We start from the raw sequence: 21,372 nt of genomic DNA, 5'->3' as shown, positions 1-21,372 counted from the left end.
CATAGTTGTTATGTTAAGCGGAAATGAAAACACTGTTCAACGCAACGGTTGAAAAATGTTCTAAGAACGTGTAACGTGATCTGGAACCAATGTGTGAAAACCATTAAAAACCATAACTGTTATAAACCCCAGATTTCGAGGATATCGCTGGGCAGACACCGTCTGGAAATAACGCACCAGGCTGGGAAAGATTGAATACGGTCATGACGTGTCGGACGAAGGCGCTCAGCTGCTCAGCGCTTTTGATGTTGGGATTCTTAGGTGAGACATCCTCGTGGTTCCAGAGTGGTCCACGCTTCCTAACACACATAAAAAGGAGGGGATTTTTTTGGTTTAAATTAAAAAACAAATTAAAAAATTGACCCCGGGCTAAATTTGACCAAAGACATTAAATATGGGCACAAAAAAAAAGTAGACAAAACACATAATCCAGCAAAAAAGTAATTAAAACAAGGCCAAAAAATGGATACAAATCAGAAACAAATGGGGTAAAAATTGACATAATCTGGGAAATAAAAATATTAAAGAACCTGATAAAACATGGACAAGATTAGACAAAAAGTACTCCAAAAACAGATTAATATTTGACAAACCTGACAGAAATGAGCAAGCAGCAAAGACACTCAGTGGTAAACCGAGAACACACAGCTGAAATTGATGAAAGGAGTGTTTCTCACCTGGATGTGATGAACTCAATGAGCGCTTTGACCTTCTCGTCCTTCTCGGCCGTGGCGTCCACCTCGCTGAGGATGGACGGGGATGTGTGGGACACGTGAGACAGGGATGAGCCGCCCGCACCCAGGCTGATGCTGGATGACGTGGAGCTGGAGCTCAGGCCCGAGTCTGTCACTGGCGAACGCTGACAGTCGGGCAGCAACTCTTGCATGCCTGCACCCACAACCCCGCGTTATATACACCTCTACATGCACGCGCACACTCAAGAGACATTTGTAGAGTTGAGACCTGTGAAGTGGAACTCAGGCGGGGGCGGCTTGACGGTGAGCACCCTGGGGTCGTTGAACTCCCTGTTGCGGAGAAGCACCATGGCCACTCCCTGAACGTTGCTGTTGGCGCCCTGCACGACGAGCAGGTGCAGCAGGAGGCGCTTGCAGTGCTCGTACACCTCTGGGTGCTGATGGTCAAACCCTAGCGGGGGACATGGGAAAGGAGACGGCGGGTTTGTCGGCATTAGTGCTAAGCCAGACGTCGAGCGACATCGACAAGCGAGTTACCTATAAAAATGGCATGCAGCAAGAGATGCAAATAGGCACTCCACTCCACTTTGACGCCGTGGTCCACAATGAGGTCGGTTAGTAGGATGACGGCGATGTTACATCTGAAACACAACAGCAAGTCCACTTGAACATTCTGACTTTTTTTTATTTTGACCTCTACAGCACAGATCATAGGCCTGATAACATTTTTGTGAGCTATAATGTTTTCCATTGTCACATTTCTATGCATTTTTCTCGGCTCTTGTCATATTTCTGGCAGTTTTTTTGTCGCATTATCTTTGTCAGTTTTTCACATATTTTGGCAACATAACCCGGATTTGTACCAAATTCATAACACGCCAATCTATCACCTACCTCTTTGTCAGTGGAGTGACAAAAAATTATTTGAATCGGAAAATCAGTTTTGATTTAAAAGATGCGAGTACATCGAATCAAATGGAACTGATCCACTTTGAAGTACAGTATATCAAAATACGTGTCAAATCGAAATCCCAATTTTTGCCAAACTTGTCATGTTTTGTCATATTCTCGTCTTTTAGGCCATCTGGAATACAGCACACACCGCAATATCTTTTATTTTGTGTATTTATTCCTCATGATGTGTGAGGTTACGCATAAAGATGTTAATTCGTTAAAAATCGGGAGGACGAGTCAAGAGGACGTCGTGCTTGGTTAGATGCCTGGGTGCCGTACCTGTGCAATGCTACAGCAGGGGTGTTGGTCTCCGGCAGGTAATCCACCAGTGGGGACCAGCAGCCACCCGTTGGGGGGAAGGGGAGAGGCTCTGGGCGGTTGTGATCCATGACCTTCAAGCGCCAGTTGGCATAAAGTGGCATGGAGTCGCCTGGAAAAACAGATTGGTTAGCAGAGCATTTCAATATTGAGGGCTGCGTGAGTTTGGGCGTACTTTTCTCTTCTTCGTAGGAGCCTCCTGAACTGCTGCTGTAACGAGACTCCAGGCGGTGGTGCTGGCGGTTCAGGTTGGTGTTCACACCGCCGTAGATGTCCAGGTGCGTGTAACTGCAAAAACGCAAACTTCACAACTGAAATTCCAATACTTGTGTTTCTGTAATTGCAACATGAGAGTGGTGGCACTAAAAAGTGGATTCAAGTCAAGAAATGCATGAATGCAATACCAGCCACTGTGTAAAATGTACTTTTTAATGTTTGTATACAAATGGTTTGGTGGAGTGCCTGCCCACCCATCAACTATAAAATTAAACAACCAAGTTTTTAGTTACCTTCCTATTTGTAAAAATGGGAATAATTAACAACATTTACCACCCACAGATTGAGCCATTCCATTTGAGAGCAAAAAAAAAAAATTAAACTATTTAAATCCATCATCAGAGAACTCTGTGTACCTGTCCTCCATATTAGAATCTTTGACCTTGCCGTCATGATGACCGTCATGTCCTGGCACCATTGTGTTGCTGCTTGACGTCGTACCTATGGACAACACACGACGTGACATGACATGACTTTACAGTCTGCGCAAACCGCCGGACACTAATGTGGCTAACCTGAGGCGACCGAAGGGATCTTGTAGCTGGAGCTGATGCGGTAGTAGGGCGGGTTGTCCATGTGAGCGACGGCCGAACTGACGGCATCCGTCAGCTCCAGCTCGCTCATCAGCTCTTCCAGCAGCTGCATAGTCTTGTCTCGGCCCAGGTACACAACCACTCGCTTCACCTGCAGACACGAGAGAGGGACGAGTCTTGGGGGCAGGGGGGAACACGCCCGGAGATATTGCAACGTGTAAGAATGAGACTCACGTAGGGCAGGAGGCTGGGCTCGCTGCTGACTCCGGACATGCTGATGAGGAAGTGCAGGATTATTTTTAGGTTCTTTGGCCAGCTGTCTGCTAAGGTGGTCCACACGTTCTCAATCTCCGACCAGGCAAACTCGTCCCCGTACTACAAATCAATTAATTAAGTCATGTCAGGGATGATCGGCACTGAATGTCACCCCATCACAGATTTGAGTGTTTTTTTTTGCCTGACAGTGTTCTTTTTCGCCAAATGTTTTGGGCATAATGTTTGGTCTGACTGTATTACCAATGAAAATAGATCTCAGTACAACTAACAAAATGAATGTATCAAACAAACCGTTTCAATTCCAATCTGAATCCAACAGAGTACATCAACTGACCCACCTTGGCCGTCATGAACATGAGGTTGTTGAGCACCATGGTGGTGGCCCGGGGCGAGCCCCATCCCTCCCCGTGTAGCCAGCGTCGGCTGTTGACCATCATTATGTCCCCATCCTGTGTGTCCTCTTCCTCCTCGCTGCTGCCGGCGTCCTCCGGGCGCCGTGTGGCGGGCTTGAAGTCTACCAGTTCCATGTTGTTCATCCAGGGCAGGAGGTAGTGCAACATCACCTGGCGACCGCCTGGGTGTGCTGTTAGGATGCGTTGGCTCACCTCTGCATACCCAAGGACAGAAAATGTTGAAAACAGCAGCACATGTCTTAACTCTCTTGGACCCTTGAGAAGTCTGAAAAGTGTTGTAAAGATCTTTTTTCCCTCATTCTATGAGAACCGATAAAAATTGTTGTTGTTTTATCGACCAGGTGTTGCCACCGACCAGTACTTTGGGATCTGGAATGCACTTTTTTTTGTCCTTTAGCAGAGCAGATGTCAGCCCCTCACAATCAATCAAGGCGATCATCAACAATCACCACGACAGAAAAAGGACCGGCACCCTAAGAGCAGTATTTGTCAGAGGTGGTCACCTGAGAATATAGGCAGTGTGAGCTCCGGGTATGTCCTGGCCAGCTCCTCGGATAGCTGGTAGTATGAGACGGAGTAGAGGTGTGGCAGAGGCGAGGGCGGCGTCAAGATGCCGTCTGATCGCAGGATCTCCAATTTATGGGCATAGCGGAAAAACTTGGGTTCCAGGATCTGTGCATGGGCAAAAAAATAAAATAATTATATATATCACAATTAATGTTTAAACATTTACATGGCTCCTCTGAGAATGACGAGGTCTATTATCTTATTTTAAAAATCAAATTGAACATTTTGATTGTAAGACATACAGCAGTACAGAATGGAAAGAATTCAACAGTACATCATGGTAATTGAACAAGCCCTGTTACAACTTTTAAAGGTTGTAACAGGTCAATTCAGTTCTCAATCGTGTGTTAGCATTAAGCTAGCACTCTCCGAAAACAAAGTTAATGTGGTTTGTTAGATACTAAATCCTCTTTCTTTTATGTAAGAATTATTATTATTAATAATATTTTTACATTTTCTCACCTGTAACAGTTGCATGGCCACCTCGTATATTTCACGGGAGGAGTCGGCGGCCTTGAAAAGAATCAGGTTCAGGAGCACCACAGTGTCAAACTGATAATCCCTGTGACCGATGCAATAGAGTGTAAGAAACAAAGTGGAATTAGCAACAACAGCGGACCACGTGTAAAGGGTGGGATCGGGTCTTGTACCTGTTATGAAAGACATTGGCGATGGCCCGGAAGCAGCCGGCGGCCACGCGGCGTGAGCCCGTGTAGCATCGGTCCACAGCCCAGAACATCAGGTTGCTCTGGTCCGGGTTTAACTCCAGCAGCAGCATCACCGCCTCACAGCCCAACTGGTGAACCTGAAGGAGATCTTTTATTGTCTTTTTTTGCACAGGAAAGAATGCAAAGCATACACACGACTAAAAGGAGCCTCGTGAGATCAATCAGTTCAGTGTCAACAACGCAAACCCTCAGACCTTTTCCAGCCTGCAGTAACTAACCTTTGTACCTCCGAACAACACTACAGGGCCATTGTTGCACACTACCAGTGATGTGACCTCAACCTTGTGAGTTACGCCAAGCAAAACTCACTGGCTCATTGACATAGCACCTATGTTATGCCGTTAGAATGCATTATGTAACCAGATTGCTTTTTAGACAATTCTATTCATTGACAGAGTGACTGCAAAGAGGCGTGTGATGAACAACAACAAAAAAGAACTGTGTTGTAAAATTTTGGTTGTGAAACTTCTGCTTCTGTGGTCCGAGTAGCATTTAGGTCTTTCCAGACATTGTTTTGCAGGCTTTTGTTGGTATGTGCCTAGGCCACTTTGAACAGGTTTAACAATTACACTTGTCGACCCTGACCATTTTCTCAGCAGATTCGGATGAAAAATCAACTCATAACATATCCTACACCACAGGATAGTCGCTCAGAATAATCTTTTAGAAACATCTGATAATCAGGTCTTCACTAACGTTGATCAGAGGAGAGAGATGTTCAAATTTGGCCGATCATCTGTATCTGTATCTGTATACCCACACTTAACGAAGAGGTTGACAGATTATTGATGTTGGAGAATTACATCTCACCCACCTTCTTATCGTGGGAATCCAGGATGTTGTCCAGCCACTTGTAGAGGTATCCGTCAGAGGAGAGGCCAACGTTGTCGGAAACGGGACCGCAACACAACACGGCAGACATGGCCTGGGAGGAGGACGATGCATATGAGACCATATTTTTTCATACTTTCACCCCTTCCACACACACACTTCAAACATTCTTAAGAATATTCAAAAACACTTTTTTGTTACACAAAATTGTATTCATTCCTTTATTTTGGAGTGACTCTGCTGCCAAGTACATAAGGATGCTTGACTTATTTTTCAGCCAATCAGATTTAAGACACTGTGTGTTGCTATGTTGTTTGAATTTGCCACGGGCCTACCTAATCTGTATCGGTGACTGATGTAAAAACTATATTTGCAATAGGACTGCTTCATTAACCAATCAGATATCAAATTCATCCTCACGGGGCCAGAGCTTCCCTCGATGACAGCGACATTTTCCCATCCTCTGGTGAGTCAGAGCAAAACAAGTCGACTTCCACGTGTACCTTTAATGCGCAGTACTGATGGCGGTTGATCTGCATGTTTCGGTCGCTGTAGCGGTCCAGCGGTGTGAACATGATGCTGAATGGGCTGGCCCAGTGGCTGAACAGCATGAAGAGGCTGTGTCGTAGCGACTGCTGTGGGAAGATGCTCCGGCGTTGGTGCACTGCAAGGGACGTTGATTTGTTTTAAACTTAAAGGACAAAGGTTTTCAAACTTTTTTAACGCAGGAACCCCTTTAAAAGGAGACGTTGCACTCATAAAAACGGTAATTAAATGTAACTATGATGCTCACATTGTGAATGACTTGTTAAACAGAAAGTCATTTAAATTAAGTAATTACACAGAGCTCATGCATGATTCCAAAATGAGGACCGGGGGGGGGGGGGGGGGGGGATACCTGGAACATTCTGGATGATGTTTGCCACAAGTGCACTGAAGTGACAACGGATGTCCTTCAACATATCCGAGTCCTTGTCGTTTTCGGCCTCCAGTAGCTGTCGGGTCAGGTCCACGTACTCTAGCAGCGTGCTGTTCAGAGAGTGACTCTCACCATCTAAGCCCCCACTACCTCTGTGACAAAGGTGGGAGGAAAAATTATATGTTTACTTCAAAGACACACCTTTAAATTATGTGCATTTCAAAATGAACAAAATGATTTGCAATAAATTATGTGGGGTTTTTTTTGTTTTGTTTTGTTTTTTAAGTGCATACCCGTATTTGGGGGGACTGGCAAGGCACAAAAATAAATCCAGAGTTTTGGACCAATTTCAAATTGTGAAGTGGTTCATCACATGAATCTGAAATCCTGGAATCAATTAAGCCGATTTTTATTTTATTTTAGTATTTAGAACAAAAAGTGTACCATTATATAATACAGGAATAATGCCTTATCCAATGTCTTATCTTTCTTTTCACAAACAAAAGGCGTTGGGGTCCTTGGGCCTAAGTTTGAGAATCCCTGACGTAGACGAGTGTGTTGTGGATCCCGTACATCTGACTGATGACGCCAGCGTCAGCCAAGAGCTCAAAAATCCGGACCAGCTGGACCCTGAGGATGTCGCGGCGCCGGCGTCGCTTCATGTTCTGCCAAGCAAAAAGAGCATCACTGTGTTTGATTCGCTTCATGTGAACACGACTCAGAATTAAGTCTTTGATTTAAATGACTTGCTTGGCTAGTCAAGACTCGACTGAGACCAGAGCAACTTTAGTGGCACTCCACTTGACTCGCTTGATTATTTGACACAGTGACTTGCTTGAAACTTGAAGGTTAAGATTTGAGACATAGGCGACTCACTCCCACCTCTGCCCCAAACTTACTTCAGGTCTTCTTTCCAGAGCTTCTTTTATGATAGGATTTAGCTCCTCGATCAACTCTCTGTTGATGCAGAAGTCGTTCCATTAGCCAGGGACATTCACAACTAAGTAAATGTTGGTTGATGTCGAGGGAGGCCCATACCTGAAGGCCACAGGGTTGGTCCTGCCAAGTCCCAGCACGAGAGACTCTGTGATGTCCATGTTCTCGGAGCGCATCATTGGAACAATGTGTTTGAAAAGTGAGGAAGGGGAGGGAGTGCCCACAATCTAAGGGAAAAAAAGTGGAACACTTTAAATAAAACAAAAAACAAATTAAAAATTGCTGTAGAAATTCTAAGTGCTAGTTGATTATGATAAACAGCAACTGCAGAACAACAGTACAGCAAGGTTTATATTTACAAGTAATGCCAAAAGATGGTGATAAGCTATGGACGGGCAAAATGAAGCTCCTTGCCTCACTTCAACATAGTTTGTTGGCTAAAAGATGGCATCAAAGCAAAAACTCATATTATACATGACCACAGAAGTTGGATTGTATCTTTAAATGTGGACTGGTAAGGCAGCGCTATACCAGTAAAGGGTACGAGTAGCTAATAGGACACAATAGGACATGTTAAGTACATAATAGACAGACATGGTGGACCAGACGAGAAGAGGACTGGATTGTAACGCACAAGGCAGGGCAGCATAGGACAAAGCAGAGCAGGACAGGGCAGGATGACTAACGACACAACAGAACTGGATGAAAAAAAGATATGACAGGACAGACTTGGTTAAGAATTAAGGGACAGGACTGGACAGGACAAGCCAGAACATGACACAGCAGTAAAGAACATAATTATACTAGACAGGTCAGAAGCATTGAGCCAGGTGTGTGGTGGCTTTAAAATAATCTAATTGGGACATTCCCTTCCTGACCTTGGAATCATAGCTGTAGCCGCTGTCCGGCGTTGACGCCAGCGTCTCGGACGGGGAACAGCGGACGGAGCCTGAGGCGGACGAGGAGGAGCATGAGGGGGACGAGGACGAGGAGGCCGAGCTGCAGCAGAGGATCAGGTAATTCCGCCAGAGGCTGACATAGGAGTCGCTGCTGCTCAGGCTGTTCACTTTTTTGGCATTGATGGGGCTACTGCGGGTGGACAAATCACAGGCAACGTCAAAGTAAAATCAGTCAAATCCATAGAGAGTACTCGATGTCACTGTTGACTGTACTTGATGTCGACTTGTGGAGAGAGCAGCTGCAGGCGGGTGTAAGCAAACATCCAGGCGTAGTTGAGAGCGCTTGGGCAATGCTTAGGCAGGTTCTCCTGGCACAGGTAGCTGGACAAGCTGATGACCCAGGGGTCTTGGCCCTGCGTGACATGCGCAAACACCCAGATGTGTGACGGGCTCACTACATCAAACTGGTGGCTGATGGGAGACGAGCTCCACTCCGCCAGCGATTGGAGGTCGATGCCGCTGGGACAGTACAGCAGGTTGGTCTGGAAAGGAGGTCAAGACAAACGGCATCAACTTTTAAAGTCAGCAGGAATTGTTTCATACATTTGGAACTTTAATCTAGAGTAGTGGCTCAGGATTTTTACACCAAGTACGACCTCAAAAAATATCTGGGCTCTCCCAGTCCCACCATAATGATCAACATGAAACTATAGCTGCATATTAGGCCCAATAATTAAGCAAAAAACAGGTGCACACATGATGTACAATTTACATTTTTACCGTTTTTTTTCTGCCCCCAGCATGGGAGAAAGTAGTTTACCTGATCAGCACCAGTGAGATGAATGAAGCTCTCCAACACTGATGCACTCAGTCTATCCATGACATCTATTGCCAATTCCTCATCACCCTAAAAGAGTGGCGGAGAGAAAATTTCAGAGAAGAATTCACTCTTTTGATGTTAAAAAAAAACAAGGTCCAAGGACACCTGGTGGTCCACGAGCTGTCAATTAGGGGTCCGCAAAGTGCAATAAATGTTGAATTATCTAAAGTAGTTCATGAAGCGGCGGGCAATATACAGTTCATCATCCTCTATAGTATTGTCAAAGTAGCTTTTATTATGTGCAATTTTAGATGATCAAGTAGTAACACCGTCTCAAAAAGGGAGCCGCTCCAAAACTAATGGGTCTATTGATTGACTGAACAGTAGGAAGAAGTGACAAAATCTTCAATAAGTGAATCGGTGTGCATAGACGGCAAAAGAAAATGAAGTGGTAAGTCAGCGTTTTGCAAATCAGCGGGCAGGACTCAGTCAGGTGACCGTCGCAGCAGCAACTTTGTGTCTCCGCGAAAGAACATATAAGTGAACATCATTTAAGCTTTTTGTTTTAGAGCAAAAACAAGAAAGTAAAGAAAGAAAAGACCTCATATTGTATTATCACTTTGCTGTGAGACCACAAAACGTCTGTGGTTTGGGGTACCAGATAACTTTATCTTACATTTCCCCTCGACAGAGAACCGCTGCTTCGAAAGTAGCACAATTATGCTTCATCATATTACAATTATGATGATGATAATTATTATCCTTATTACCTTGCCAATGCCCAGTGCAGTATGCAATGCGCGAACCTCCTTCAGGACATTGACACCTAGCCTGCGCGTGGCAGGGCGACAGCTGCATAGCACCACCATGGCCAAACCTTCCACCATGTGGAGCACACCAAGCAATGAGCGCTCCATAAAAACAGAATGGCTGCTGGTCGAACTCTGTGGAGACAAGCTCGTGTTAAGGAAGAGTCATTAGCTGCATGTGTTCTTTGAAAAAAAATATTATGTAGACACTCTTAAGAGGGATCGACCTGCACATCGTGGCCCCTGTTGTTGCTCTGCGCCACCTGCCTCCACTGACTGATGAGCTGCAAGAGCATCTTGACCGAGTTATCCAGCAGTGTGGGGTGCACATCCGTCACCTCACGCATGATGAAGTAGACAAAGCCCGACAGCACGTCCTCGCGCCACTCGGGAAAGTCCACCATGAGGGCTTGGAGAGAGGTGAAGGCTAAGCCGCGGAGCTCCTCGTCCATATGGATAGTCAGCCTGGGGGAGAATGGAGAAGAAATTGGGGAAGGTGGGAGCTTAATATGATCGTACAGTGAAACCATACAATAAAATAGCAGATAGCGGTGGAGAGACACCGTTTAAGTTAATAAAAAAAAATCCTTTGCAGCCTGCTCTTTAAAACACCAAGAAAAGAAAAATATAGTGGATCTTCACTATTATCGGTTGAATAGGGACCAAACCAAACGGTGAACAGCGAAAATCCACAAATAATTATCACTCATCGAAATGTGCTTATTATGAATTACCTATATTAAACACTAATAAAACTGAATGAAAATGAAAAGAAATAAACCAGCTTCATTTCGTGTCATTACTCTATATTGGGAAGAACCGCCTCACAACACCAGCTGTTTTGTTCTTTGTTTGTCTTTATGGAGCATGGCCTTGTGAGTGACGAGAACTTGGCCAATTTGTCGGCGTGTGAGCGTCTGGGTGTGACCGACCGCAACGCCTTGCAAGTGTTTTCATCTTGTACTTGTGTGTTGGAGTGTTCAATAAAGATCATCAGCGACAGTGGCTCTCCTTGCCTAAAAGTTTGGGCATCACATCATTTTAAATGCTGCACCCCCCCCCCCCCCCACTTCACTAAAGCTCGCTTGTAGCTCAAATTTTGGCTCACAACACAAAGCGAATAAATTAAAAGTGTTTTTAAAAAAACAATCAAAGACAGAAAAAAATAGAAAAACTCAATTTGGGTCACTTGGTCAAGGTGCCACTGTACTCAAAAAGAAGACATACTTGGCAAGCAGTTCGATGAGATCTTGTCTGCTCATGCCATCTGGTATCAGTCTCGGAATGGCAGCGACGCACGTGCGGAAGAGATCGATCTTTGGTTTCCTTTCTCCCCTGTCAACCAATCAAGTCCCAGTCAAAATGAATATATGAAACACGCAAGCAGACCCACACAGAAGACATACGTGATCATATCCTCTGGCTCCTTGTTGGACATTTGGACGCTGGTCATGCTCATGGAGCGTCCCACCTCCTTGTCCAGGTGTCTCAGGATATTATCCAAGGCTTTCCTCACTTGCGGGTAGTACAAGGACATGCCTGGAAGTGACAAATTATCATTTATCGGTGATCTGCTATAGTACTGGACTACCCTAATCCCCCAAACTTTTTGTGGCTGGTGCATACTGCCTGCCGTTTAACATGAGTTTTAACGCGACTCATACATTCTGAACACTGCCAGATCCCGTTATAGGAGGTTGGGCACATTCACACGACCACAATATCTCAAAAGTTTTCTTTTTACTTGCCCTCTTAAAGAGAAAACTTCGTATTTGAAAAGGGGTGTTTAGACTCCAGTTCATAAATATAACCAATAACCAGCCATAAATATTGGCCACTTATTAAGATGTTTTTGAAGTGAGCAAACTTAGCCCCTGTTGCCTCAAAACCTGTCAAGACTCAAGCGTACCGATGACCTTGGCCTCCTCGTCAGTGAGTGTGGTGTTGAGGAAGATCTTTTTAACGCGCAGTGTATTCCCAGAAGGCATGATGATGCTGGTGGTGGGCATGGGGGGCTCACTGTCCTTTTGCTGCAGGCTGTTGGCAATCACCAGGAAGGCTCGCAGGCCGATATTCATCCTCTGGGTGGGAGATGACAAAACAGTGGACTAACAATATCTTTAAAAAAATAATAAAGTTCGTTGGTGAAGCTTTACCTCTGGGTTGATGGTGAAGGTTTTGTGAAACTTGCCTACACAGAGGAGGTCATAGATGATCTCCTTCATGGCAAAGTCCAGTCTTTCCTAGCATCCAGAGACAAAGCAGACAATCTAAGGCACGGACGGGGACTCAAGAAAGAAAAAGAAATCCACCTTTTTTTTTCCGAGGAGTTACCTGAGCTATGAACTGGATAATTCTAACAAATATGTTGAGGGGCGTGTCCCGCGGCACCACACTCCGGGAGCCTTTGGGGAAAAGTGCTGAAACAATGCTGAGTAGTCGACTAGGAGGAGGAAAAGGAAGAACACAGAAAAAGAACATCAGGCGCCCATTTTGAGTTTCAAACACAGTGGTGACTGGAGATATAAGTGACTCAACAATTTTATTTTATTAATTTTTTTGCTTTAACTTACAAGGAAAAAATACGTGACGTGCCCGCTCGATCACAATCAAGTGTTTATACTTGCTGTTTGATATCAATGAAAGATAAATGCCTGGACTGACCTCTGCGTGACAGTGTTGCTCTCACACTTGATTCTGATAATGTACACCCACAGCAGCCGGTACAGTGACTCCAGAGCCACTCGGGACATTTTGGGGTCTTTGTTCTGCGGGAGTAAGAACATGGATGCACGCGTGAGCAACTGAATTTCGGTTTAAGATGGATTCAAACTGGCAAGGTCCAAGTGCCCGATACTGATGATGTTTTTCATTTTTTTAATAATCATATTTTATTTCCATGTCCATTTTAACTACTGGGCTAGGTTAGTATTGGACTATGGCTTGCTCCGACTTGTGTACAAATTTGGATTATGCTTCAAAATAATTAGTCATGGCTCAAAATGTTTTTTCTTCTTTGACAAATAGTTTTGCTAATCACTTAATTTGAGAAGAAGCTTTTTAATTTTGAGGAGCCATTTTTGCCAGTTATCCCAGAGACCTGAAGCAATTGTTTTATAAAACAATAAGAAAAAAAACCCATACACATACGATAAAAATCTGACAAACATTTATACAAATCTAACATAATATGGATTTTTTTAAAATTGACAAAAACCTGTCGAAAAAACTGACTCCCCCCATCAAAAAAAAAAAAAAAATCTGACAAAGACAATCTGACAAATCAGACAAAGAAAACATCTTTGTGATTTTTAGGGCACAAAATAATTACATAAAACATTAGAAATTCCTGGCAAAAACAACAACAATTGACAAAAATCTAAAAACCAATCATTTATTTTTAATATTTATTCATGACTTGGCTTCCAGCTACACTTCACCGGGGGTGCTGCCAAATTACATGCAAAAAATCTGGCTTGACTTAAGCATAAAAAAGGAGAAGCGACAGCATCGGCGTCAAACATTTCTGCATAACTAAACCCCAAGAAATGCCTTTCGGCAGCAGTCCGTCTAATCCGGCTCGAAAGCTTGTAGACGGACACAGGGCAACAGACCTCAGATAGGAGCGCGCATGACTAAACTCATCTTTGTGCTTTCATGCGCATATTTCTACTGGGCGCTTTCATCATGCAAATGTCAACCTGGTTTGCCAAACAGCAGGATGGGAGAATTTGTCATGCGAGACATAAAAATAAAAGTTTTTTTGCTTGGTCCCTGTCAAACAGTAACAATTTCAAAATAAAAGAAGTAGTGAGAAACGGACATATAAAAACAGGGTTCTAATACGAGTATAGCCCCCCCCCCACCCCCCAAAAAGGGGTCATTTAATTATTTATTTAAATGGCCACTCCCAATTGAAAATTTCCCATCAAACTAATCATAAAACAAAGAATTACACATTTTGCATTTAACCAAACCACATAACTTTGCCAAATAAAAGTCAGCTATCTTCAAGATAGCACACTCCAAAAAGGCCATAGACTGCCAAATAAAACTAGAAAGCCATTGCAATGTTAGAACCTTTTAAACAATGGATATTTGAACACAAATAATGCAGCTACACATACTATAATCATTCTCACAGGTATATATTCTTTATCCTCTATGGAAGAACAACTAATATCACTGCAGCTAATTGAGTCATTGTGTCCAATGCTTTTGTATTACACTACCCCTTGGTGCCCAAAGCATTGCACACTAGAAAGGGACCTACAATAAATTATGATGCACAAACCAATTCTTTACATACCATTTCAGTTATGTTAAAATAATGAAGGCATTAATTCAAACAATATGAAACATGGCATTTCTTATGATACTGTACTCCATCAAAGCAAAAATCAGTCAACAAATGAGAACCCAAAGAAGACTTTTCTCCAACAATGGTACATCATCTATTTGACAATAATCCTGAATGCACACCATATTGACACCATCAACTTTCCTCATACTTTTGCTTTGAAAGCGATGGAAAGCCCCCCGTCCCAGTAATGTTAGCCTTCACCAGGCATGCAGAGACGTGATGTCACGAGGATGCCCAACAACTTACCTGCAGCGTCTCAATCTGCTTCCGGATGCTGTTGTTAGACGGCATCTGGAGCGGGTGAATGTGGGTGGTAGTTGGGGTGAGGGTGGGGAGGGGTGGGTGAGAAATAAAATGACAGCAGGCAAGGAATGAAGGTTGGTGAGGAAAGCAAGCACAGACACATAAAACATGCGAGTTATTAACATAAAAATAAGAAGAAAACAAAACCTGTCATGCTAATCCCGGACACTTGAAGTTTTGGATACTGTAGTTAGCTTTTGGGGACATTGCAGGCTCAACCTAAAACACACTATGACTTTAACAGCATGTAAATTTGACTCACTCGATACTTTTTAACGTCCAACTATTCAATCCTTCGCTACTTTTTGTACAACGTCCTCTAAAAAGACTAAATATAAAAATACCAAAATTCACGTTTGATCCATCCAAAAATTCCTGCTCATGACAAGCCGCTATTGGGAATTCTAATGATTATCCCATCGATTATTAAAGATTGATTTGGCATTTTTAAAAACAATAACGTCCATGTGAGATGTAGGTATTATTTTTGTCCGCTTGGGATCATCATCCTCACGTTATACTGTAACATCCGTGACTTAGTGTGGGGCCTGGCCTTGTGAGTGATGTGGATGTCAGCGAATGAGACAGAAGCGATTGCTGGCTGTTAACTCCTGTATTGGTTGTGAGTGAATCAGCGCAATTTGTGGCCTGCAGTTTAAGTCACATGAGCAGACAACGGAAGACAGAGCGGAGGTGATGGGAAACACAAGACACAAGGGAGCGGGAATTTCACGTACAGTGGAACACCCCAAAAGTCAACATGTATGTAAAATAACTGTGAGGAACTACTGGGCTCAGACTGGCTGGTTGAAAATGTTTTTTTTTTAAACATAACATAATTTTACATGACAACTTCATATGGGGATTTTTTTAACAACTTTGAACAACCTGTAAGTTAATCGGCATGGTGTGTTGTGAACTTCTGAGGTTCCACTGTACGTTAAAAATAAATGAATAAATTGTGCTTGAAAGACACGGCAAACAAAAAACAAAAACGACGACCAAGTTTTCAAAGCGACAAGCTGTATTTTAGACAAGATTTGATTAAAGCAGGGGTCACATTTTAATCCTGTGGCAAATTTAAAACTGGACAGAACCATCACGGCAAGCAAATACCAATTGCTTGACACGGATAAGAGAGTGGGAGGGGGACTGGTAGGAAGGCAATTACTACCCAGCCCATGTGTTATTTTTCACAGAGTTGTTGAGTTTTTGACAAATTGCCCCTTTGTTCTCTGTGAGATCCTTGTCTGGCATTCCCAGCAGTAGCAAAATGCCTCCCTCCATCCTGGCATGCAAATACAATGAGTGTCCTGATGCCCTCATGTGCTTGGCACGATGCTAAGCCTTCATGCACTGTAGTGGGAAAATAAAATCTGAACGTTTGCGGCAAAAAATAAACTGATGATTTTGGCCTGTTATGACGGGGCGGTCCCGTCTCATGTAAATGAGCCACTGCTAAGCATGCCCAACTCTGCTGTGGGGCCAACGCAGAGTGCGGCTTTCCTTTTCATGATGACAGAGAACAGGGGTAAGCCAAGCTAATAGAACAGAGTAGGCAGCACTTCATCACCGACCCGCCAAGTTACACTTATCAGTTAAGCGGATCAAAGCGTGCGGTGCATGCAGTGGACTTATGGCCAATTGAATCCCAATCCCCGCATTCGACAGCTTGACAGAAACTTTGGGTATGTGTCTCGTAGAACACGCGAATGCTGTTTTCGAGCGATTTTGTTGACTATCATTGTATCGCGTTTATGTGCTTTAAGGTTGCTGTTTTGGTTAGCAACAAGCTCTGGACAACAAAAACGCCACTCAAGGTTTGTGTGTGCGTAAGTCCTTGTAGTTTCAGTAATTGAGATGCCACAGAGTTAAAACGAATGGTAATATGGGAAAAAAATCATTCATATATTGACAACATTAATAACCCTAAAAACTTATCCTAAATCCTGAACCAGAATCAGTATTGGCACTTATTATTGAGAAGAGGCCAACTACTCAAAATCACAATGGTGGTACACACACCACCGATGCGCATGGAAACCACCAAACAATCTCCACAACGATCAATCAACATGCGAGTAGAAACAAGAGTCATTGAGTTGGATCATTCTGTCGATTAGAAAGTCATAAGGGACAAGGAGACTAGATTTCACTGACATTCACAGACCTGAGTAAAAACAGCACTTGGAAATACTAAAATAACATTTTGGTGCAAAGAATTTCATCACAGAACTTGTTAAAATCCGCTGAGCTTACTTTTAGCGGGTTACACACACACAGCAATAATCGAGTCGAATTTGAGCTTTTTTCCACTCATCTGATTACAGTCAGGAAGACCTGATTGTTAGATGTCTCTAAAAGATAAAGCAATTATCCAGTGGTGTGGGACGTGTGAAGGATGTTTTTTTTTCCCTCCTCGATCCGGCAACCGGTTCAGGGTGTCCCCCGCCTACTGCCCGATGACGGCTGAGATAGGCTGCAGCACCCCCCGTGACCCTTGTGAGGATAAAGCAGCTCAGAAAATGAATGAATGTGCAACCCACTTAAACGCTCACAAGTCACTTCAATATAGATAACTTGGCATTTTGTCCTGCATTGAAACATGCATTTTTGTGGGGGAAAATGCCTCTATTACCAGCCACTGTAATCAAGTGCTATTCCTGTCCAGATATGCCGCTTGACAATAAGAGGGAAATAACATTATGATCTTCAACACACAAGGCACGCCAGTCACAACCAATGCAGCTTCTAATTCAATCAGCAGCAACAAGTTATTCATCACAACAATGAAAGCAAAATAGTCACACTGTTGCTTTCTCTCACCAAAATACCAGCGCGGGATTACGCAACTCCAGTCATGAGGATTCAAAAGTGAATTAAGGCATTGTCGAGCCCAGCCCGCAGTCTCCATACAGCCTTTGTGCAAGCTGTACGGATTGCAAACCTCGGGGCGTTACCTTTAGGTGTGACAGGCAGTTCTGCAGGAAGATATGCCAGTTGTTGAGGAAGAACTGTTTCTGACTGACACACAGCAAGCAGGTCACCAAGGGATAAAGGGCCTGGACGGGCAAAAATAAAGTGTCCGTCAGAAACAACATGCACGATTGGAGCGTGACAATCCTTATCTGGAGAAATGCTCGACAAGTCTACATGAGAAAACCCAGAGGTGTACGCTAAGCCGTTGCAGCTTTTCTTCTACAGGGTGTCCCCAAAGGGCGCCCACAAGTCATTCCTCACTTAAGCAGGGTCGTCCCTCATTGTATGAGAATTTGAGCACCTTTTTTTGCATTTGCGATATTCCAAAGTGAAAAATATGAACTACAGATATTATATCATATGTTTTGGAGGAAATAAGTATTAACCAAAGAGTGCTTCTTTCTGGAGCTAAGGTCAAACGTGGTCTGGTACAGCTTCTCCACAAAGTTCTTCAGGCACGGCACGTTGACTTCATTTTTCACCGCCTGGAGGACAAAGACAAAACTTATTACCGTGAGACGGTCCTCCAAATAACACAATTACACTCTGAGACAGGCATTCGTATGGACAGGAGAGAATAAAGGGAACTGGCTTCACTCACGGCCGCAACTGGGATGAGGATCTCCACAAAAAGGCCAGCTAGTGCGTGTTTTATGTCCTTGTCCTTGACTTCCAGGAAGTATTGGGCACACTCCTACAAAGACATGAGGTCACACTTTCAAGGAAGTAATTGACTTGAACATGCGGCATTCGCCCAATGGGAAGGCCCAATTTCCAACTTTCCTCGGCAAACTAACTTGGCGATATTCCAATTTGGGCCTTTCACACTATTTCTTCACATTTTAAATGATAGCTTTCAAGACTGAAGATAAGATGTGTTGCCAAATAATGGTATTTAATAAAAATTACTCTGAACACTATTTTATTTTCATTACTGAGAGGTAGTAATGAAAAACAACGTACGAGTTAATATTCATCAATAAGATGAATATTAACTCGTACGTTATTTTTTATGCACATTCAGAATGTTAAAAATGTTACTTAAACCAGTGTTTGTAATTTTTTAAATCACAATTGACGGATTATTGAATGTGGAGAGGAAATAGTTTTGACTGTGGCCGTTTTGTAATGTGGGTGCAGGAAAAAAAAGAAGCTATTTATTAACCACACAATTTGAACTCAACACCGTTACAAAACCGAGGCGGGATGAAATGAGGACAATAACCACCGTGCGATTCGTTAAAAAGCTCTTACGAGGCAGCAAGGAATGCCTTGCAAAGAGATGAATGGGAAAGGGAATCTTATGAGGACGTGCGCGTACTTCTTGGCAAAACCTCTGGCAGTTATTCATTGGGTTTTATGAGGCGCTACTGGCTTTGAACGGAGCGGAGCGGTAAAGTCGTAAAGAAAAAATAACGTCTGGTGTGATTCAGCAAACAATCTTATCAGCAGATAGTAATTATGACAAATGTTTATGGGCATGTCATTGTGTGCGGCGAGCCATTGGAACGTTTACTCCACATCCTTGACATGAAGCTTAAGGTCTGTGTAGGCTTCGCTCGTAGGAGGACAACTCCCGGTACATGTCCATCGTAAGGCAAAACTGTGCACTAAATGACAACAGATGACGGTGGAAGGTAGGAGCGGGGGGAAAAAAAGGTGCCAGTGCGCGAAATTGTCTTAATAGGGAGAACACAGAGTGTGTACTAAGTATATGGAGCTTAAGATGAATATCAAGGATAAGGCATTAAAAAAAAACAAAAAAAAAACCTTTCCATTAGTGGGTAATTCACCTGCATGAACAGAAAGGACGCCTCAAAATCCTCCACGGGGTACATTTTGACCCGGAAGAACTTCATGCCCATGATGAGACTGATGATGCACTGTACGATGTAGGGACTCTGCTCTTTTTTCCGGAGCTCGTCCAGCTCTGTGTTGAACTTTTTTGTCACTGCTAAAAACCTAAAAAACATGTACAAACAGGCAGAAGATTATAAAATGGCTCTTATTCATTTTTAGAGCAGGTTTGCTGGTTTTGATTAACGGTAGCTAGTTTTTAAACGCTTTGTTTCGTTTTTAATAGATATAGTGTTAGCTTTATTATTATCATTATTTGTACAAAGTGGTATTTGCAAGCTTAAAAATTTCACAGTCTTCCTGTAGTAAAAGCCAAAACTGTATTCAGTTAGGAGAGACGAAGAACCATCCACAAATCAAATGTAAAATACATAGAACTACAATAAGTGCAGGAATTGCACGTACCAACAGGCAACATACTAATTTAACAGAATTCACTTTTTCTGGTTTCAAAAAAGATATATATTTCAATTCCTATTCATTGTTGCTGTTTGTATTTATTTTGGTTGGTAGTTTCTATCTGATTAATACGTGTATATCAGTATGTGTGACTCTGCTGCTGTCTATGTACAGTAAAGTACAGAACAATTTATATACCTTTTGCAGGTACCAGCAAAGACGGCCATGAAATATCAGATTTTATTCTCTTCTCAATATATTTTTATCAAATAGCACAAATGTTTCTTCAAAGGTGTTTTTTTTTCTTTTACATTTTTGTTTTCCATAATTCCCTTGCAGTGACTTGCAATATGATGTGTTGGATATCAGACAGAAACAAAACAAAACAAAAAAAAAAGACTAACTTTGACTGTGTGAGAACTCCAATGACCTCTGCGTACAAGTCTGCGATGATGTGCACGTTGCCTGTGTTGGGGCCACAGTATCTGCAATGAGATCAAAGTATCAGCCGGTCACGTCATTTTCAATGAGTACACAAAGGTTACTTTAAACCTAAAGAAAAGCAAACCATATACTGCGCCAGCTTGATGCACAGACGTGTTAATGAAACTCGCATCGATGTGGTGATAGGTACAATACTGCAGAGTGCAACTTTTCTTATTCAAAATCATGTTACAAAAGTATTTCTTGGCTTTTTTTTTTGAAAGCTGTGATGGATTATTACATTTCCATTCCAAAAAAAAAAAGATTAGTGAAAGATTATTTGAGATACAAGTGTTTTGAGTCACATGCGTGGTCATGCAACAAAGCAAACAACTTTATTTACTTAAAAATAAATACCGCAACTGAAACAATGTGGCGTAGATGAATAAATATTGAACGCCAAACAATGACAAGCAATAAAGACAAATCAGACAATGAGACAAGGGCAGCGTCAAATGCTGTGTTCAAAGGCAATGAACATGAATGTGGTTGTGCTTACTTACCCCTCTTTGTGTTTAAAGTGCTTAAATGCCAGGTTTAGAACTTCATGTACTAAAGCGTCCGGCACTGGATGAAGAGGAATCTGTGACAAACATGAACAAATTACTCTTATTAGTCAGCAGTGATACTTTTTTTTTTTAACTCCTCACATTGCAACATTTCATTTCCATCAGGAGCAAAGCCATGGGCAAGTTAGAGCTGGTCTCCCGTGGGTACGGCTTTGGGAATGTTGCTTAAAAATTTGGATGTCTCCTTTGGCTACGCACCAAGGCTGGAAATGGTGCAAGTGTTGATTTACGAGGCACCCCCTGTGGGTAAAGGCCTCAATGACAACAGTACAGCACATTCCTTAAAACAATTCCGCTTTTAAAAAGAGAAAAGAAATTGTCCTTTTTGTGTGCTATTCATAGACAAAACTAATAATGCACATGGGGACACTCCCTGCTTTACAGTAGTCCCGCCAGGCACCAGTGGTGAGAAGTAACTAAGTGCAAATACTTTGTTACTGTACTA

At 42.9% G+C, this 21,372-nt stretch overlaps 1 protein-coding gene across 8 annotated transcripts in view; it reads right to left on the bottom strand.

Moving 5' to 3' along the window:
- Nucleotides 1-21,372, bottom strand: part of fryl (furry homolog, like) — a 68,685-nt gene that overhangs the window by 18,954 nt on the left and 28,359 nt on the right. For 5 of the 8 annotated variants that reach the window (XM_052072969.1, XM_052072962.1, XM_052072964.1 and 2 more), the window contains 37 exons: nucleotides 20,862-20,941; nucleotides 20,280-20,360; nucleotides 19,413-19,581; nucleotides 18,221-18,313; nucleotides 18,006-18,104; nucleotides 17,601-17,702; nucleotides 14,584-14,628; nucleotides 12,639-12,742; nucleotides 12,309-12,417; nucleotides 12,131-12,217; nucleotides 11,884-12,055; nucleotides 11,381-11,513; nucleotides 11,202-11,309; nucleotides 10,202-10,439; nucleotides 9,936-10,109; nucleotides 9,166-9,252; nucleotides 8,619-8,887; nucleotides 8,325-8,535; nucleotides 7,549-7,673; nucleotides 7,410-7,467; nucleotides 7,084-7,175; nucleotides 6,490-6,662; nucleotides 6,095-6,255; nucleotides 5,575-5,685; nucleotides 4,683-4,837; nucleotides 4,495-4,594; nucleotides 3,969-4,137; nucleotides 3,391-3,659; nucleotides 3,011-3,151; nucleotides 2,759-2,927; nucleotides 2,600-2,684; nucleotides 2,143-2,255; nucleotides 1,929-2,079; nucleotides 1,233-1,336; nucleotides 964-1,146; nucleotides 678-888; nucleotides 178-299 (listed from right to left, as the gene is read on the bottom strand). In XM_052072969.1, coding sequence (XP_051928929.1) covers nucleotides 178-299; nucleotides 678-888; nucleotides 964-1,146; nucleotides 1,233-1,336; nucleotides 1,929-2,079; nucleotides 2,143-2,255; nucleotides 2,600-2,684; nucleotides 2,759-2,927; nucleotides 3,011-3,151; nucleotides 3,391-3,659; nucleotides 3,969-4,137; nucleotides 4,495-4,594; nucleotides 4,683-4,837; nucleotides 5,575-5,685; nucleotides 6,095-6,255; nucleotides 6,490-6,662; nucleotides 7,084-7,175; nucleotides 7,410-7,467; nucleotides 7,549-7,673; nucleotides 8,325-8,535; nucleotides 8,619-8,887; nucleotides 9,166-9,252; nucleotides 9,936-10,109; nucleotides 10,202-10,439; nucleotides 11,202-11,309; nucleotides 11,381-11,513; nucleotides 11,884-12,055; nucleotides 12,131-12,217; nucleotides 12,309-12,417; nucleotides 12,639-12,742; nucleotides 14,584-14,628; nucleotides 17,601-17,702; nucleotides 18,006-18,104; nucleotides 18,221-18,313; nucleotides 19,413-19,581; nucleotides 20,280-20,360; nucleotides 20,862-20,941 — 5,053 coding nt within the window. The remainder of the gene's footprint in view (nucleotides 1-177; nucleotides 300-677; nucleotides 889-963; nucleotides 1,147-1,232; nucleotides 1,337-1,928; nucleotides 2,080-2,142; nucleotides 2,256-2,599; nucleotides 2,685-2,758; nucleotides 2,928-3,010; nucleotides 3,152-3,390; nucleotides 3,660-3,968; nucleotides 4,138-4,494; nucleotides 4,595-4,682; nucleotides 4,838-5,574; nucleotides 5,686-6,094; nucleotides 6,256-6,489; nucleotides 6,663-7,083; nucleotides 7,176-7,409; nucleotides 7,468-7,548; nucleotides 7,674-8,324; nucleotides 8,536-8,618; nucleotides 8,888-9,165; nucleotides 9,253-9,935; nucleotides 10,110-10,201; nucleotides 10,440-11,201; nucleotides 11,310-11,380; nucleotides 11,514-11,883; nucleotides 12,056-12,130; nucleotides 12,218-12,308; nucleotides 12,418-12,638; nucleotides 12,743-14,583; nucleotides 14,629-17,600; nucleotides 17,703-18,005; nucleotides 18,105-18,220; nucleotides 18,314-19,412; nucleotides 19,582-20,279; nucleotides 20,361-20,861; nucleotides 20,942-21,372) is intronic. The other 3 variants (XM_052072966.1, XM_052072968.1, XM_052072970.1) reach the window with 1 other exon arrangement.

The sequence above is a fragment of the Hippocampus zosterae genome, chromosome 8, assembly GCF_025434085.1.
Source record: "Hippocampus zosterae strain Florida chromosome 8, ASM2543408v3, whole genome shotgun sequence".
Taxonomy (NCBI): Eukaryota; Metazoa; Chordata; class Actinopteri; order Syngnathiformes; family Syngnathidae; genus Hippocampus; species Hippocampus zosterae.
Note: the sequence above shows the minus strand (reverse complement) of the source record. Positions and strands in the feature narration are given on the sequence as shown.